General features: G+C 31.9%; 1 protein-coding gene and 1 pseudogene across 2 annotated transcripts; both read right to left on the minus strand.

Annotated features, from left to right (window-relative positions):
* Window positions 1-2,063: 2,063 nt before the first annotated feature.
* LOC141516836 (olfactory receptor 8K3-like) lies at window positions 2,064-8,538 on the minus strand. 2 transcript variants are annotated; one of them, XM_074227804.1, is made up of 2 exons: window positions 8,523-8,538; window positions 2,064-2,968 (listed from the first exon to the last, which is right to left on the minus strand). In XM_074227804.1, the coding sequence occupies exons 1-2, from the start codon at window positions 8,536-8,538 to the stop codon at window positions 2,064-2,066; spliced, it is 921 nt and encodes a 306-aa protein (XP_074083905.1). The 2 variants fall into 2 exon arrangements, with proteins under 2 accessions (XP_074083905.1, XP_074083906.1); XM_074227805.1 differs by lacking the exon at window positions 8,523-8,538 and having other exon boundaries at window positions 2,064-2,999.
* Window positions 8,539-14,999: 6,461 nt separating this feature from the next.
* LOC141516837 (olfactory receptor 8K3-like) lies at window positions 15,000-15,932 on the minus strand (annotated as a pseudogene).
* Between the last annotated feature and the right edge of the window lie 2,230 nt (window positions 15,933-18,162).

Raw genomic sequence — 18,162 nt, forward strand, 5'->3', positions numbered from 1 at the left:
CAGAAACATTTTTAATGGAAAGGAGAGGAAGAAAGGAAAGATGGTAAGAATAATAGACAAATAGAGTAGTTCTGAAAGTGATAGGCAGCTAAATATGCATATAAATGCATATTAATATTCATCCATCCATATAGTTGAATAAAAAACAGGTAGCATGAAGTGAATATTCAAGAGTTCATATAAAAACTTTATTTCACTCTGTTTTGGGTAAGGAATTTGTTTTCTTGGTGTTTAAGTTCAAAATTTTTAAAAGTTAAAAAAAAATATAAAGCACTAATTAGATCTATAACAGAAGTGCAAACTTCTTGCATTAAGAGTCCTAGCAGTCATCAAGTCTAATCCATACACCAAAGAAAGCCTAGGTATCCATTATATAGAATCTTTTCCAATTAATATGTGGACAAGAACAGCATATTCAATGGCTTATCATTCATTCTTTGCTTTGAAGACTTCCATTAAGAGGTAAAAGAAAACTGATATCTATTGAAGCAGCCAATGTTCTTTTATGGATCCCTAGGATTATAATCACTTTTCATTCTATTCATGTTTTCCTGATAAGTTTGGAGTAGTTTTACATGAAAATCTTTTGTCTGTGAATGCCAAGGAATGTTTTCAATCATGCTTTACTCATTTCAGGGAAGAATGAGGTTTATTTAATGCCTATTCCCTCTCCATTTTCCTCAGAATTTTTTTTAATATTTTTCCTTCCTGCTGAAATTATGAGCTAATATTACTGTTTTTCCTCCTTTTTATTCTAGTGCCCTTTCCCTTCTACCTTCCCTTCTCTTTTACCTTGCTAAAGGCCTCAGAAATAAACAACTCTATCTATAAAGCTTTTGTCCTGAACTCACTATCTAAACACTATTTTAAAATTATAAAGACGTCTAGTTGTTTCCCATTAATCTGTTAGCCTTATAACTTCATTTTGTTGCACCAATAAATTAACATTTCTAGTTTTAGAAAGTGACTTCCTTGAGAAAAGTATTTATTTTTTGGCTTTGCTTTATAACTTAAAATCTTTGCACAATTTCAGCACAAGGTGTATCCCTAATAAGTACTTAAAATAGACTTCCTTCTTTTTTTCCAAGGGTTAAGTGACTTGTCCAAGGTCACATAACTAAGTATTACATATCTGAGGTCATTTTTGTACTTAGGGCCTCCTGACTCGAAGGTCAGTGCTCTGTCCACTATGTCACCTAGCTGACTCCAATAGACTTCACTCTTGCATATTATTTCATTTAAATTTCATAAATTTCCAACTCAGATATGATCTTTTCCTTGATAATTTTTGAAAGTAGTTTTCTTATATTAATGGTATATTCTCCCTCCTTCAATAATAATATACTCAGCTTTGTAACATAAACTATTCTATATCATATGCATATAACATTTGCCTTTTAGAATAGCATATTGTTCTCCCCTAAGTTTTTTTTTCCTTGTTGAAGCATCCAAATATAATTTTGATGGTAGTTGCTTAGTTCTTGTACTATTTCTTTCTAAATACTTGAATCATTTTTTCTTCAAGATGAAAGCTCTGGGATTTTATTTATGACATGTTTGGCTCTTTTTCTTTCAGTGGTCCTTTCAGAAAGCACTTGGTATATGATATCTGGCTTTATTTTGGTCTATGGTACTAATAGATGTGTGCAATTTTCATATTGAGTTAATAAAACTTGGTGTTAAGAAGAGATTATTTTTGAATTTGAAATTACTATTATTAAATAATTTTTCCTTCAATCTTATACCCATTCTGTATCATGTAAGTTCCAAATTATTTGTAAAAATCCTTTTCAATCAAGCTCTTTATTTTGCTCTATTTCTTTCTGGCTCACCAATTTATTGATTTACATTTAGTATGATCTAGTTTTTTAGAGAATCCATTTGTGGGGTAAGGCTAACCCTGCCTTCTAAATTTTTTTCCTAAAATTTTCTTCCAGTGTTTATTTCATGTTTAATCTCTTTTTTTTCATTTTTTCTAGAATCCATGAAGTTCCCAAGGCATTTTTTTTGCTTTTCATGGCCAATTAGAAACATTCTTTATAACAAAAATAAGAAATTTTCCTCTATTTTCTTAGAGTTCTTTTCAAGGCAGCTTTTACCTCTTTATTTCTCAAACTGTAGATCAAAGGGTTGAGCATAGGAATCACAAGGGTATAGAACACTGAGGCCATCTTGTCTGTATCAAATGAATGGCTAGACTTAGGTTGTACATACATAAAGATTAGAGTCCCATAGAATACAACCAACACTGTAAAGTGAGAACCACAGGTGGAGAAGGCTTTGAGCCTTCCCTCAGCAGATTTCATCCTGAGGATGGCCACAAGAATAAAAAAATATGAAACAAAGACAACCAGCAGGGAGGAGAATAAATTAAAAGCAGAAAGGGTCAAAATTGTTAATTCTATGTCCCTGGTATTAGAACAAATCATGGACAATAATGGGAGAGTGTCACAGTAAAAATGTCTGATCACAGATCTACAAAAAGATAATTTAAAAATCTTAATAGTAATCATCAGGGACACAAAAGTGCTATAGAGGTAGGGGATGGCCACAAGTACCCAACACACTCTGTCTGACATGATGACTGTGTAGAGCAGAGGATTACAAATTGCCACATAGCGATCATAGGCCATGGCAGACAACACAAAAAGTTCACTGATGATTAATGTAACAAAGACAAAGAGTTGTACTGCACATTTGGTGGAGGAAATTACATTTTTATCCACTACAAAACTGACCAACATTTTTGGACCAATGGCTGTGGAGTAACCAATATCAATAAGTGCCAAGTGTCTAAGGAAAAAGTACATGGGGGTTTGCAGATGGGAATCCATCTTAGTCAGGATGACCATGCCAAGATTTGCCACCACTGTGACAGAGTAGATGAAAAGGAAGACCAGGAAGAGAGGAATTTGTAAGTCTTGTCGATCTGTGACACCCGTGAAAATGAATTCAGTCACTGTGATTACTGCAGTTTCATTTTCTATTTCCATTTTTTGACCTAGAAACACTATCCTGGGAAGAAAAGGAAAGATACTTTCTCAAGTAATCAGATATGCTAAATAATAATAATAATAATAACAATATTAATAATTATTATAATTTGCATAGCATCTTAAAATTTGAAAATCATTTCCAATATGCAACCTTAATTACTCTCTATGAAAATTGTGATAACCAGATGATATTGGACAAATAAAGACATTGCCACCATATTCTAGAATTTGAGAACATCTTTTCTCCTACCACCAATATACAAAGGAAGAATATTAGCCATAGACAGTCCTACTTTACATAACAAATAGGTCGTGGAGTTCTTCACCCTCACGAAATGGAACAAGTCCAAAATGTAAATAATTTCAAAGATATCAATGAATGGGAAAAAGAATCATATGCTATATAGGAGGTACATATTAGGAAATGTCAGATTATGGAAATATTCATCAACCTCCAATGAAACCTCTAAAAGTATTGAAAACCAAAAAAAACCTTATCATTTCCTATAGCTTCTCCTTAGTATTTCCTTTGCTCCCTGAATTTTGAAGACAACAGATTATATTGGCTTGTTTTTTATATTTTTATCTCATGTCCACCATATTCAATGATAGTAAATCATGTTAATGACACTTTTTTATTGAAAATGCCTACTATACAACCTAAAGTGCTGTAGACTTCCATACATTGCTAATTACCCCTCACTGGTTCTATTTTTTTTCTGGTTTCATATAAGAATCCATGACAATGATTGCAGGTGTTTTTATTTTGACCTTCTTAGAAAAACAAAATTGAAGAGGAAAATGTGCTGGTATGAGAAGTGAGTAAACATTTTAGAGGTTTGCTATTAAAATAACATTAGATGCTAGTTGCTTGTACCACTGAAATTTCATACCCACTCAGGATCATGGGTAGATCTCCAATACTGAAAAAATGTAGAGCAGCTATTAACTTTTATTGTGAGAAAAATATTTTCTTATTTGAAGATTCCTACAGTGGTTAAAGATACATTGAAAGAAAGAAATTAACAAATCCAATCATCAACCAAAAAGAAACTTTTTAAATGAGTAAATGAATTAATTAATGAATCAATCAATGAATAAAAATACAAAAATTTTAGAAGTGCCATTATAAATATTCAATAATTTCTTAGAAGAAAATATTAATTTGAATGCTTTCAGAAATGTTACAATACCTAAGATTATTCACAGGCTCATATCTGCTCACCACAGAAAAATAGCAGTCATTTTCTATATGAATTTTTAAAAATTCAATAACTCTGAGCCAATGCACTCCAGAACAAAGAGTGAAGGCAATGGGAGGACATGTGAAGATTTTTCTTGTATTTTAAAAGGGGGTATGAAATAATCTTCTAGTGAATCTGTCCTCCACAAAGGAAATAAAAATAAAAATAACTCAATTTGGCAATTTGAGATGGAGGAAAATTTATCTTCTCTTTCCCCTCATTTCTAACTGAAATTATATTTCAAGTTCAGTTTTCTATTTTTCCTAAGCATAATTAATCAATAAACCCCCTGGATTGAACAGATGACATTATGTGGAATATTATAACAGTTCTTATCTGAGGTGACTATTTGAAGAAACTTTTAAATTTGGGTCATTCTCCAACTCATCCAACACACCATCTTGTAAGTACAGAAATGGAAAATCATTTGGTGTACCCTTTGCTCATTTATAATGCAAAGGTAATGGGCAGCTAGGTGGCACAGTGGATAGAGCACCGACCCTGGAGTCAGGAGTATCTGAGTTCAAATCCAACCACAGACACTTAATAATTACCTAGCTTGGGCAAGTCACTTAACCCCATTTACCTTAAAAAAAACCCTCAAAAATATATATAAAGCAAAGGAAGTATTTGAGAAATGTGACTTCTATGTTGTTGCTGTTGCTATTTTTAAATTTTGAGAGATTAGAACCTACCCAGTAGAATCTCATTTGAACTCTGTCTTGTTCTCTAAATCTGGACATGTGTAAACATCTACATGCATATGACTGTCCAAACAACCCCAGTGCCTCCTACCTGAATTCTGTCTCAAATGTTAACAATATGTTTGCTTATATTTCTGATTGATCATAGAATTTTCCAAAATTAATCAAAAGGTATAGACTGCCTTCTATTTTCACAGGTTGAATAACCAAATTAAAAATAATTCTTCTCTAACAACATGATAACTTCTCAATTTAGAATATGTTAATATTGTTTTTATTATAAGGACTCATCCTATGTTTTAATTGTGAAAGTTTTTTCAAATACTGGTAATCTGACTCAACCTTGTGGGACAGATTTTATAATTTCATTCATTTTATGATGAAAAAGTAGAGATTCATAATGTTTAAGGTCATGGACAATAAACTGATGAAGGAAGGTAGTAATGGAAGACCTTACATGTAGAAGGAAAACAACAGAACAATGTTTAGTAAATCCAGCTTGGAGAGCGTATCTAGAAATGGATTATTCACAATGGGGAATATTTTAAAGCTGTTAAGACTGAAGAGAAATGAAAAACGTTCAAGTTGTCAATTAAGGAATCTTTAATGATTTGAGGAGGGTGCTTTTTCACATTTTATAAAAATAATATTGCTGGACTCGTCAAATATAAAAATTGTGATTTCCATAAATAAATAATTTGAAAAATATCAACCACATTGTAAAATCAGGAAACAAATGCATCTTATTTTCTTGAAAGTTTTTCTGCTTCTCTATTTCTAGATCTGGACTTTTTATTTTCTTCTCTTTATTTTTTCCTTACTACTACAATGAGCAGGTAATTTCTATCAAGTAATAAATAAACTAGGCATCAACTTTGATGTTCACCAATAAAATGTATGTTTGATACTCTTTTAAGCTAATATTTAGAATTGGAGAATAGCAATATGCCAAAGAAGACCATAGCTTGGAGCTAAAAGATTATGAAGGAGGGGAGATATAAAATCAAAACTTTTCTTTTTCAATCAGAAAGGACGTTTTGAGGTTTCTAAATCCCATCTCATTTTTATGGATGAGGAATTTAAGATTAGGAGAAGGGTCTAAGAGTTCGTAAATATTTGAGGCATGATTTGATCCGATTTTTCTGACTCAAAATCCAATGCCTTCTCCACTATGTTGCAACTAATTTAATTTCCCCTCCACTGATTTTTGTCATACAACCTCCAAAATGTTTCTGGAAACTCTCATAATGGAAACAGTTTTTGAGCTTTTCTGTTGCATATGACCCATTGTAATAAATGATAGATTGTTTGTTACCTCCAAATTCCAAACTCCTTCAATTTTTCTTGTGCAGTAGTTGCTGAGATCTGTTGAATCTGGAGATTTATTAATCTCTTTTATAGTTCTATATTTGAGACTAGGAAGTCTTGTATTAGCATTATGGAACTGATCTGATTAAAAAACTGTTATTTCTCACCTTGAATTTTACATCTATTATGACTTGGTCAAATTGCTTCTTCTCTCAAGTGATCTGAAAAAATTTATGGGTTTCTGGGTCCTTCTGAGACATTATCCCTGAAGCATACAAAAATTTAATGATTTCTATACTATCACCTCAGGGAGATTGCCAGGTATTTGCCTCTATAATCAGTGTTATTTTCTAAATTTTACTTAATTTCAAGATATGTTAAATTATTATCTTACAGAGACACATCAACATTTACACAGGAGAATAATGTTCCTAACTTTAGTCTTTCAACAATTATGAATTTCTTTGTTTTTTTCTATATAATTCTTAGGGAGTCAAGATTACTTTAAGGGGGTTTTAGTGGGGTTTTTTGCAAGGCAATGGGTTTAAGTGGCTTGCCCAAGGCCACACAACTAGGCCATTATTAAGTGTCTGAGGTCAGATTTGAACTCAGGTTCTCCTGACTCCAGGGCTGGTGCTCTATGGACTGAGCCAGTAAATTGCCCCCAGTCTAGAACAAATGTTCTCTAATTTCTCTGTCTCAGAGCTTTGGTAAGATTTTTCTATGAATACAGTCTGGCCTGTTTCGAAAACTTCTGATTTCCCTCTTAAGTATATAGGCGGAGGGGCAGCTTGGCACAGTGGATAGAGCACCATCCATCTTTCATCCATGTATCCTTTCATTCATTTGCTGATAGGAGACAAAGATACAAACTAGACCTTACTCAAAAGAGTTTGCATTGTTTTGGTGGTAAACATTGTATAAAATCACTGAATTAAATTTGGAACAAAAACTATAGTGATAGAAAATAAAGCGAATAGGGATAAATGAATTTGAATTGAGGGTGAGAGGAAAAAATTAACAACCAAAGTAAACAGAAAATAATTCCTGCGAAAGTGCTTATTAAGCTGATTTTTAAGACAATGAGGTATTTTTACATGGAAAATATGAGACAAGAGTGATTTGCAGTCAGACTGGCATAGGATATGCCATTGTAGAATTTACAAATCTTTTTGAAGAAAGTAACATTTTGACTGGATCAGTTCAAGGAAGACCAAATGAGTAATAAACCAGGAATGGCAGGTTGGTTTCAAATTTTTCATTGTTTGTTTTTGTCTGATTTATTATAACTTATTAGGACAATATCCTGATATTCTGCAATTATATTTAGATAAAAGATTTAAAATCACAATACAGAAAATATTTTCATTTTGATGCCTATGCGAGCATTAATAAAATAGATAAAACAGCTGTTAGAGAAAAAAATATTCCTAAGATTTAATTAGAATTCTGACCCTTAGCTATAGCTAATGACCACGAAACACTGAATTAGCAGAAGTGGAGGTAATCCACCAGAAGAATGTATAAGGTGATGGAGTATCTGCTCTCAACAAGTTCATGATAATTTCTTTTTTTTGTTTGTTTGTTGTTGTTTTGTTTTTGTTTTTGCAAGGCAAATGGGGTTAAGTGACTTGTCCAAGGACACACAGCTAGATAATTATTAAGTGTCTGAGACCGGATTTGAACCCAGGTACTCTTGACTCCAAGGCCGGTGCTTTATCCACTGCGCCACCTAGCCACCCCACTCATGATAATTTCATATTCATTCAGTTATATCACAATTTCTAACCTTTACTTTGCTGATTATCTATATTTTTTCTTGTTTATAGTTGGTTTGTACATAGAGATTTGCATATATTTTCCCAACTAAGGAACAAAATCATTTCTTTTGCTTGTTTTTCCAAATAGATTTTGTCATTTCATTTTTTAGCATTTTAATCCTTTGGAATTTTGATGATGTCATTAAATAAATAAATGAATATAGATTAACTTTCATATGTTACTGACTCAATTTACTCATTGCCATGTAATATTTGTTTGTTCATATTTATACTTTCATTATGTTATTTATAATATAATATAATGTAATATAATGTAATAAATATAATATAATATAATATAATATAATATAATATAATATAATAATATAATTTGTTTTAAAATATCACTATTCAAGTAGTACTATTTCATTGTTTTAATATACATGTGATATTATATTGCTAAAGTAACTAAAGCTTTAACTGTAAATGTAGCCCACTATATCTTGAAACTATTCTGATTTTTCATTGAGTCAAAATAGATTAATGAATAGAAGTGTTATTTGGCTGAAGGAGAGAAGCAGAGTTAATGCAGTCTAGCATCACAAAGATGTGTGTAAGTAAGATGAAAAGGTACCAAAATCAGTAGCCCTAAATTATATTAATTTGGGAGAATATTCAAAGTCACGTTCCATAGCCTTCTCCCAATTTACCATGTGGCTTAATATCAATTGGAATCTTTTTTGGTTAGAAGTTTTCTCACTTATCTAAAATCCCAATACAAATTGAGTCAGTGCTCCCTATTCAATAAATATTTTGGTTACTATGTCTTTTTTTTAAGATCAACTCTTTTTTTCCTCTGAAGAATTTAACTACATCTCATACTTTTGCATATATTTTGTTCCTAGAGAAGAAAATACTATTGAGGACAAAGATTGTTTTGGTATGACCCTCAAACACCCACACTCCAGCACAATTTCTAGTCTATAATGTTTGCTGTAGAAGTAATTATTAAATAAAGTCGAATTGGAAAAGTTTACCAAGAAAAATACATATAGTCTAGAAGTATTAAAGAGGAAAAGGGGAGAGAAATGAACCAGTGGAAAATTGGATTGGAGCTTCCAGGGTTTGACCAAAAAGACAATACTGTCATTCTGAATTTGACACAATTTTCTCCAAGTGACAATAATTTGAAGCACAATCAATTATTTGGCTTAATTTTAATCTGATTCTAATTATTTATTAAAATAAAAAATAAGTCTTGAAGACTTCCTTTAGGTGAAGTTAATGTCCTTTGCCAGATAATGTATTCCCATATGCGCTGAAGCAACATTTCTCAAGGGTTTGATTAAAAAAATACATAATGACAACAACACTAATTTTGAATTCTGTCTTATAACATTTGAAAACACAGGGTATTAACTAATGATCTGAATTGGCTCTAACTAGAATTCTACCTAGATCTACATTTGATGACACTGTCTTTTATTCTCGGTCTTAACATTGAATTAACACTCACCAAAACCCAAATGCCCATCAGTTTTCTTTGAAGACAAAAGCTGGACACCCTTGTCCTTTCAATAATGAAGATTTATCTTTTTACCATTTTGTAAATTATTACCCTGAATAATAATCACAATTTATTTCAAGTTATATGCATTGTGCACATAAAAGAGTTATATTTAAGGTGAATGCAAACTTTTTTTTAAATAATACAAAATCAGTCTATGAATCATCATTGCGAAATATCCTGTGCCTTTCTGGTGTATTTATGCCTCCTGAAACTCAATCCAATAAATACATATTATTCTTTGAGAAACAGTATCTTCTCTCTAAGAGCAGCTAGGTGCTACAGTAGATAGACTGCTATACCTTAAGTCAGGAAGACTCATCTTCCTGATTTCAAATCTAGCTTCAAATACTTCCTAGCTTGGTTCATTATTTGTAAAATGAGGTAGAAATAAAATGGGCAAGCCACTCTAGCATCTTTGACAAGAAAACACCATATGAAATCATGAAGGGCCAGATATGGTTGAAATGTCTAAACAACAACGATTCTTTCTGAATGCTCATTATTTGACATCTATGATTGGGGACAAACAATACATGGTTGAGTATTTGAAAGGGGGTGGAAAACTAGTCTTAGAAACTTGAAGTTTTAGGTTGAAGCCTGATTCTGACTTGTATTAACTCTGTGAATTTTATTTATTCATTCATGTATTTCTTCATTTTTGTGACCCCAATGTCTGTCACCGTGTATATCATATAGGATTTGTTCATTAAAAAAAACAACATATTAAGTGCTTGACAGACAGAACCAATTATAGAATTAGATAGCACAAAACATAGACCTCTAAGCATGCAATCAGAAAAATCTGAGATAAACATCTAGCACTATGTCCCTTGGAAAGTAATTTAACCTTTATTTACCCCCATTTTCTTCCATGAAAAAGTTGAGAAAATAATAGTGATATCTAAATTTCAGCTGTTTGGGGAAAAGCTAATGAAATTTTTATCAGGCAACTAAGTGGTCCAATGGATATTTCCCTAAATTGAATTCATTCAGACCTGGGTTCCAAATGTGGTCTCAGACACTTAGTTGTGTGACCCTGGGCAAGTTTCATAACCTTTGTTAGTCTCAGTGTTTCAAGTTTAAATTACAATTATAATAGTACCCAGCTCCCAGGATTGTTTTTTAGGATTAAATGAAGTAATATTTCATGAATCATTATTAGATTATGGTACATAATTAAAAACTTAATAGATGACTGTTTCCTAAATTTATTAATGAAACCAACCTTGTGGACAAAGGTTCTTCTTTTCAAATATTGTTATTGAATGTCTTTCAGAAATGGAGCACCATGGGCTGGCTACATGACGCAGTGGATAGAGCACTGACCCTGGAGTCAGGAGTACCTGATTTCATATCCCGCCTCAGACACTTTCTAATTACCTAGCTGTGTAGCCTTGGGCAAGCCACTTATCCCCACTGCCTTGCAAAAAAAATAAAAACCCTAAAAGAAATGTAGCACCACAACATGCAAAAACTTAATCCATAAGCAAAAGTCAGCCCATTCTATTTAAATCAATACTGATTATTTTGAGAATGATTATGGGTTAATGGCTAGAAGTTTCACTTGACTGACTCAAAAAAGGGGAGGGAGGGAGAACCAAGCTAGCACCATATTGATTGATGTAAATAAAATATATAGACACCAAAAAAAAGCCACCCTATATTATAGAGATTTATGTGAAGATACATGATTTAGACATTCAAATCTTCTGATATATTCCATACCAGGTCTTCCAGTCTTCTATAAGTAATACTAAGATGTAAAATCCTCCATGGTGAATTGTTTTCACATTTTTATGAAATTTCTGACCTCGTCTGGACTCCCCAACACATTGACCTTTTCAGTTTACACATAAAGTCTAGAAGCTGCTTTGCTTCCTGAAAGGATATAACTCCTTTCTATCCTTAAAACTTTTTGTATGTCAGTCTTGAATGTAAGATAACATTTCCCCTGCTCTTTAATTCTATGATATTTACTCTTAAGTCCAAAACATACTAGTCCCATTGGAGGTACTTTATAAATACATGAATGTATTTTTATGTAAGATCATGATGGTGGTGGTGACAAAAATAATTTAAGGTGATGGGTTGGGTGATACAATGTATAGTTGGTCTTGGCATTGGGAGCACCTGAGATTAAACCCTATATCATTATGCGAACTTGAACAAGTGATTTAACTATTATTGGTCTGTTTCCTAATCTGGAAAATTAAAATATTAATAGCATTTATCTCACCTTACTGTTAAATCAAATGAACTAATGAATATAAGGTATTTTTCAAATAGTAAAATAAAATATATAATTATAACAGTGATAATGATTATGATGTTGATGGCAGTGGTTGAAAGGATGATGGTTGTGTTAATGATGGTAGTGATTATCATGATCTTTACAGAGTTGCCAAGCTACATTGATAGTATGGGACTTGAAATCCAGAAGACCTGTATTCAAATAAATGTTGTTGTTTTTTTGGCAAGGCAATGGGGTTAAGTGACTTGCCCAAGGTCACCCAGCTGAGGTTAGATTTAAACTCAGGTCATCCTGCCTCCAGGACCAGTACTCTATCCACTGTCCCACCTAGATGCCCCTCAGATAAACTTTCTAACACTTTCAGATTTTTTTGATCATCATTACTGAAATGATCTTACTAACCTAAGTGTATGCCACTTACCAGCAATACCTAGTACTAAGAATGATTTTTGTCTAAAATTGAAGATATAGTTTTAGTTGCATCTAAGACATAGATTTGGATTTAGTATGACCTGAAGGATCAGGGGGCCCTTTCTTTTATCAAAAGGAATGCAATTGTTCATTCACTTCACATCCACATTCTATGACCAGTTAACCAACTTTGATTGAATTGTAAGGATTTTGGGTACGGAACCAAATTGTTTCAAGGGAGAAAAATTCTAACAAGAGCTATTCAATGTGAAGATGCCATGTTATCATTTCTTTTCTTAGAGATTTGAGTGTTGAGAGAAAGCCCTCTCATTGTGGAACAATGAAGGTTGTGTCAATTAATTGCAACAATGTGAAAGAAAAAAATACAATTTAAAACTCTTCAAACTGATCAAAGAGATGACCAATCCTATTAACCATGTATTCAGAGGATCTGTGATGAAACGTGCTACCAAGCTGCTGGCAAGGAGAAGACGGACACAAAATTAAAAAACATTTTAGAGTTAGCTACTGTGCATATTTGTTTTACTAGACTATGCCTATTTCATTAAAATATTTTCTTTATTCTCATTCTTTAAATGATAGCTCTGCAAAAAGAGTGGGCATTGGGGATTGTTTGAAAAAATAATGATGCCCAACCAAGGAGTATCACAGAAATTTTTTTAATGGAATTGAGAGAAAGAGAGGAAAGATGGAAAGAATAGACAAACAGGATAATGTTTAAAGTGATAGGCAGCTAAATATGCATTTATAAATGAATATGTATGTATATATATATATACACACTATATATAATAGTTGAATATAATGCAGGTAGTGTGAAGTCAATATTCAAGAGTTCATATAGAAAGATTTTTTTGCTGAGCTTTTTGTAAGGAAATCTTCTTGGTGTTTAACTTCAAAATTTTTAAAAGCAAAAAATAATTTATAAAGCACTGATTAGATCTATAATAGAATTGAAAATTTTTAGCGTTACAGGAAACTTAGCAACCATCAAGTCTAACACATACACCAAAGAATGACTAGGTAGGTATCCAATATATGGAATCTTTTCCAATCACTATATGGAGAACAGCATATTCAACAAGCTTATCATTCATTCTTTGCACAAAGACCTCCTTTGAGAGGAAAAATAAAACTAAACTCTTATTTTCTAAGGCAGTCAATGTTCTTTTTTGAATCCCTGGAATTATAACCACTCTTCATTCAATTCCTATGCTTTCTTGTTAAGTTCACAATATTTTTACACAAAAATATTTTGTCTGTGTATGCATATGTATGTGTTCAATCATACTTTGTTCATTTCAGAAAAGAATGAGCTTCATTTGATGCCTATTTGATGCCTCTACCTTTTCCTCAGAATTTACTTTTTTCTTACCTGCTGTGATTATGAACTAGTTTAATCTAGTGTCTTTTTCCTAATACCTTCTCTTCTCTTTTAGGTTCCTAAAAGCCTCAGAATTAAACCAATCCATCTTTAAACCTCTTCCCCCCCCCCCCCGAATTCACCATGTAGACACTATTTTACAATTACAAAGGGGTGCTAGTTTCTGTTTCCCATTAATCCATTAGCATTATATTTAACTCCATCATGTCATTCCAATAAATTGACATTTCTAGTTTTAGAATGTGACTTCCTTGAGTAAAGGAATTTTTTTTACTTGCTTTAAAAATTCAAATCTTTGCACAATTTCAGCACATGGTATTTCCTTAATGAGTATTTAAACTAGACTTCCTTTTTTTCCCAAAGCAATTGTGTTAAATGACTTGTCCAAGGTCACATATCTAAGTATTATTTAGTATCTGAGGTCATATTTGAATTCAGGTCCTCCTGACTCAAGGGTTGGTGCTCTATCCACTGTGTCACCTAGCTGTCACAAATAGACTTTACTCTTACATATTATTTTATAATAATTTCATAAGTTTCCAACTCAGATCTGATCTTTTATTAATAATTTTTGAAAGATTTTTATTATAGTACTAGTATATGCTCCCTCACTCTTAACTATTATAATCTACTTTCTAACTAAAACTATTCTAAATCATATGCATATAGCATTTGCCTCTTAGAATAGTATATCACATTCCTCTGAGTTAATTTTACCTTATGGAAGCTTCCAAATATAATTTTGATGGTAGTTTCTTTGTTCTTGTAATATTTCTTTCCAAATAGTTGAATCATTTTTCCTTCAACATGAAAGTTCTGGATTTTCATTATGACAATTTTGGTACTTTTTCTTTTAATGGTCCTTCCAGAAAGTGATTGGTATATGATATCTGTCTTTATTTTGTTCTATTGTCCTAAAAGGCCTGTGTGTTTTTCATATTGAATTAATAAAACAGGGTTAAGGAGAGATCATTTTTGAATCATTGCATTAAAATTACTTTTAAATAATTTTCCTTGCAACTTTTTCCCATTCAGTTTCATTTAAATTACAAATTCTTTTTTAAAATTCTTTTCAATCTCTTTATTTTTCTCTAAATTTCTTGCTGCCTCACCAATTTATTGGTTTATATTTAGTATGATATAGTTTTTTAGGGAATCCATTTATGGGGTATAAGGTTTTCCCTGCCTTCTACATAGTTTTTTTCTAAAATTTTCTTCCAGAGTTTTTTTCATTTCATATTTAATCAAACGTTTTCATTTTTTTCTAGGATTCATGCAGTTTTATGGCATTTTTTTGCTTTTCATTCTCAATTAGAAACATTTTTTATATCAATAATAAGAAATTTTCATCTATTTTCTTAGAGTTCTTTTCAAGGCAGCTTTCACCTCTTTATTTCTCAAACTGTATATCAAAGGGTTGAGCATGGGAATCACAAGGGTATAAAATACTGAGGCCATCTTGTCTGTATCAAAGGAATGACTAGATTTGGGTTGCAAGTACATAAAGATTAGAGTTCCATAGAATACAACCAACACTGTGAAGTGAGAACCACAGGTGGAGAAGGCTTTGCGCCTTCCCTCAGCAGATTTCATTCTGAGGATGGCCACAAGAATGAAAACATATGAAACAAGGACAACCAGCAGGGAGGAGAATAAATTAAAAGCAGAAAGGGTCAAAATTATTAATTCTATGTCCCTGGTATTAGAACAAATCATGGACAACAATGGGAGATTGTCACAGTAGAAATGTCTGATCACAGATCTACAAAAAGATGATTTAAAAATCTTAATAGCAATCAGCAAGGAAACAAAAGTGCTATAGAGGTAGGGGATGGCCACAAGCACCCAACACACTCTGTCTGACATGATGACTGTGTAAAGCAGAGGTTTACAAATGGCCACATAGCGATCATAGGCCATGGCAGACAACACAAAAAGTTCACTGATGATTAATGTAACAAAGACAAAGAGTTGTACCGCACATTCAGCAGAGGAAATTACATTTTTGTCCACTACAAAACTGACCAACATTTTTGGACCAATGGCTGTGGAGTAACCAATATCAATAAGTGCCAAGTGTCTAAGGAAAAAGTACATGGGGGTCTGCAGATGGGAATCCATCTTAGTCAGGATGACCATGCCAAGATTTGCCACCACTGTGACAGAGTAGATGAAAAGGAAGACCAGGAAGAGAGGAATTTGTAAGTCTTGTCAATCTGTGACACCCGTGAAAATGAATTCAGTCATCATGATTTCTGCAGTTTCATTTTCTCCTTCCATTTCTTTGACCTATCAAAACAATCCTGGGAAATAAAGGAAAGATAATTCCATAAGTAAGTGGATGTACTAAATAATAATATTAATAATAATAATAATAAAAATAATAATCACTGGTTATCATTTGCATAGCATTTTAAATTTTGAAAATAATTTCAAATCTGTAAACTTAATTACTCTCTATGAAAACTGTAATAATCGCATTCTATTAGACAAATGAAGATTTTGCCACCATATTCAAGAATTTGAGAACATCTTTTCTCCTACCAACAATATACAAAGGAAGAATATTAGCCATCGACAGTCCTACTTTATATAACAAATAGGTCATGGAGTTCTTCACCCTCACGAAATGGAACAAGTTCAAAATGCAAATATTTCAAAGATATCAATGAATGGGAAAAGAATCATATGCTACATAGGAGGTACATATTAGGAAATGTCAGATTATGGAAATATTCATAAACTTCCAATGTGACCTCTAAAATATTGAAAACCAAAAAAACCTTATCATTTCCTATAGCTTCTCCTTAGTATTTCTTTTGCTTCCTGAAATTTGAAGAAAACAGAATTACATTGGGTTGTTGTTTATATTTTTATCCCATGTCCACCATTTACAATGAAAATAAATCTAACATGATAATAAATCTAACATTTATATTAACATATAACATGTTTTTTTTTAAAAATGCATACTCTAGAACCTAAAGTTCTGTAGACTATTATACATTGGTAATTACCCCTCACTGGTTCATTTTTTTCCTGGCTTCATATAAGTATCCCTGACAATGACTGTAGGAAATTCTATTTTGGACTATTTAGAAAAACAAAAATGGAGAGCAAAACAAACTGGCATGACAGGTGAGTAAAAATTTTAGAGGTTTACTATTAATATATCTTTATCTGCTAGTTGTTTGACCCACTGATATTCCTTATCCATTCAGAACCACAGGCAGATCTCTAAAACTGAAAACTGCAAAGCAGCTATTCACTTTTATTTTAAGAAAAATATTTTCTTATTTGGAGTTTCCTAGAGTGCTTAAAGATAGATTGAAAGAAAGAAATAAACAAATCCAATCATCAACCCCCAAACCCTTTTCAAATGAATAAATGAATCAATAAATCAATAAAAATATAAAAATTTTCAGAAGTGCCTTAATAAATATTCAATAGTTTTTTAGAAGAAAATATTATTTCAATTCTTCCAGAAATGTCATAACACTTAAGATTATTCATCTCTTAATATTTGAAACTTCATATGTGGGTCATACCGGGGAACTAGCATTCACTTTCTATATGAATTTAAAAAAAAAACCAATAACTCTGAGCCAATGCACTCACAGAATAAAGATTGAAGTCAATGGAAGGACAATAGGAAAAAGAAAATGTGAATATTTTCTTGGATTTTAATAAGGGACATGAAATAATCTTCTGGTGAATCTGTCTTTCACAAATTAAATTTGGCAACTTGAGAGGGTGAAGAATTTATCTTCTCTTTCCCCTCATTTCAAACTGAAATTATATTTCAAATTCAGTTTTCTATTTTTCCTGAGCATAATCAATCAATAAACCCTCTGTATAGATGACATTATATGGGAAATTATAATAGTTCTTATCTGAGGTGTCCATTTGAAGAAACTTTAAAAATTGGGTCATTCTTGAACTCATCCAATACACCACCTTGTAAGTACAGGAATGGAAAAATCATTTAATGTACCCTTTGTTCATTTATAATGCAAAGGAAGTACTTGAGAAATGTGACTTCTGTGTTGTTGCTGTAGCTATTTTTAAATATTGAGAGATTAAAATATACACAGTAGAATCTCATTTGAACTCTGTCTTGTTCTCTAAATCTGGACTTAATGCAAAGATCTCTAAATACATGTATATGACTGTCCAAACAATCCCAGGGTCTCCTACTTGAATTCTGTCTCAAATGTTAACAATAAGTTTGCTTATGTTTCTGATTGATCATAGAATTTTCCAAAAGGAATCAAAAACCTACCTTCTAGTTTCACAGGTTGAATAACCAAATGAAAAAAGAATTCTACTTTAATATTACATTAAACCTTCACAATTTTAGTATTTGTTAATATTATTTTTATAATAATGACTCATCATCAATTTTAATTGTGAAAGTTTTTTTGGATACTGGTACTCTGACTCAAGTTTGTGGGATAGATCTTATAATTTCACGAATTGTATGGTGAAAAAAGGAGAGATTCATAATGTTTAA

Source organism: Macrotis lagotis, chromosome 3, assembly GCF_037893015.1.
Source record: "Macrotis lagotis isolate mMagLag1 chromosome 3, bilby.v1.9.chrom.fasta, whole genome shotgun sequence".
Taxonomy (NCBI): domain Eukaryota; kingdom Metazoa; phylum Chordata; class Mammalia; order Peramelemorphia; family Peramelidae; genus Macrotis; species Macrotis lagotis.

Coding starts and splice junctions, on each gene's coding strand:
- LOC141516836 (XM_074227805.1), bottom strand. CDS start 2,993: ATGGAAATAGAAAATGAAACTGCAGTAATCACAGTGACTGAATTCATT.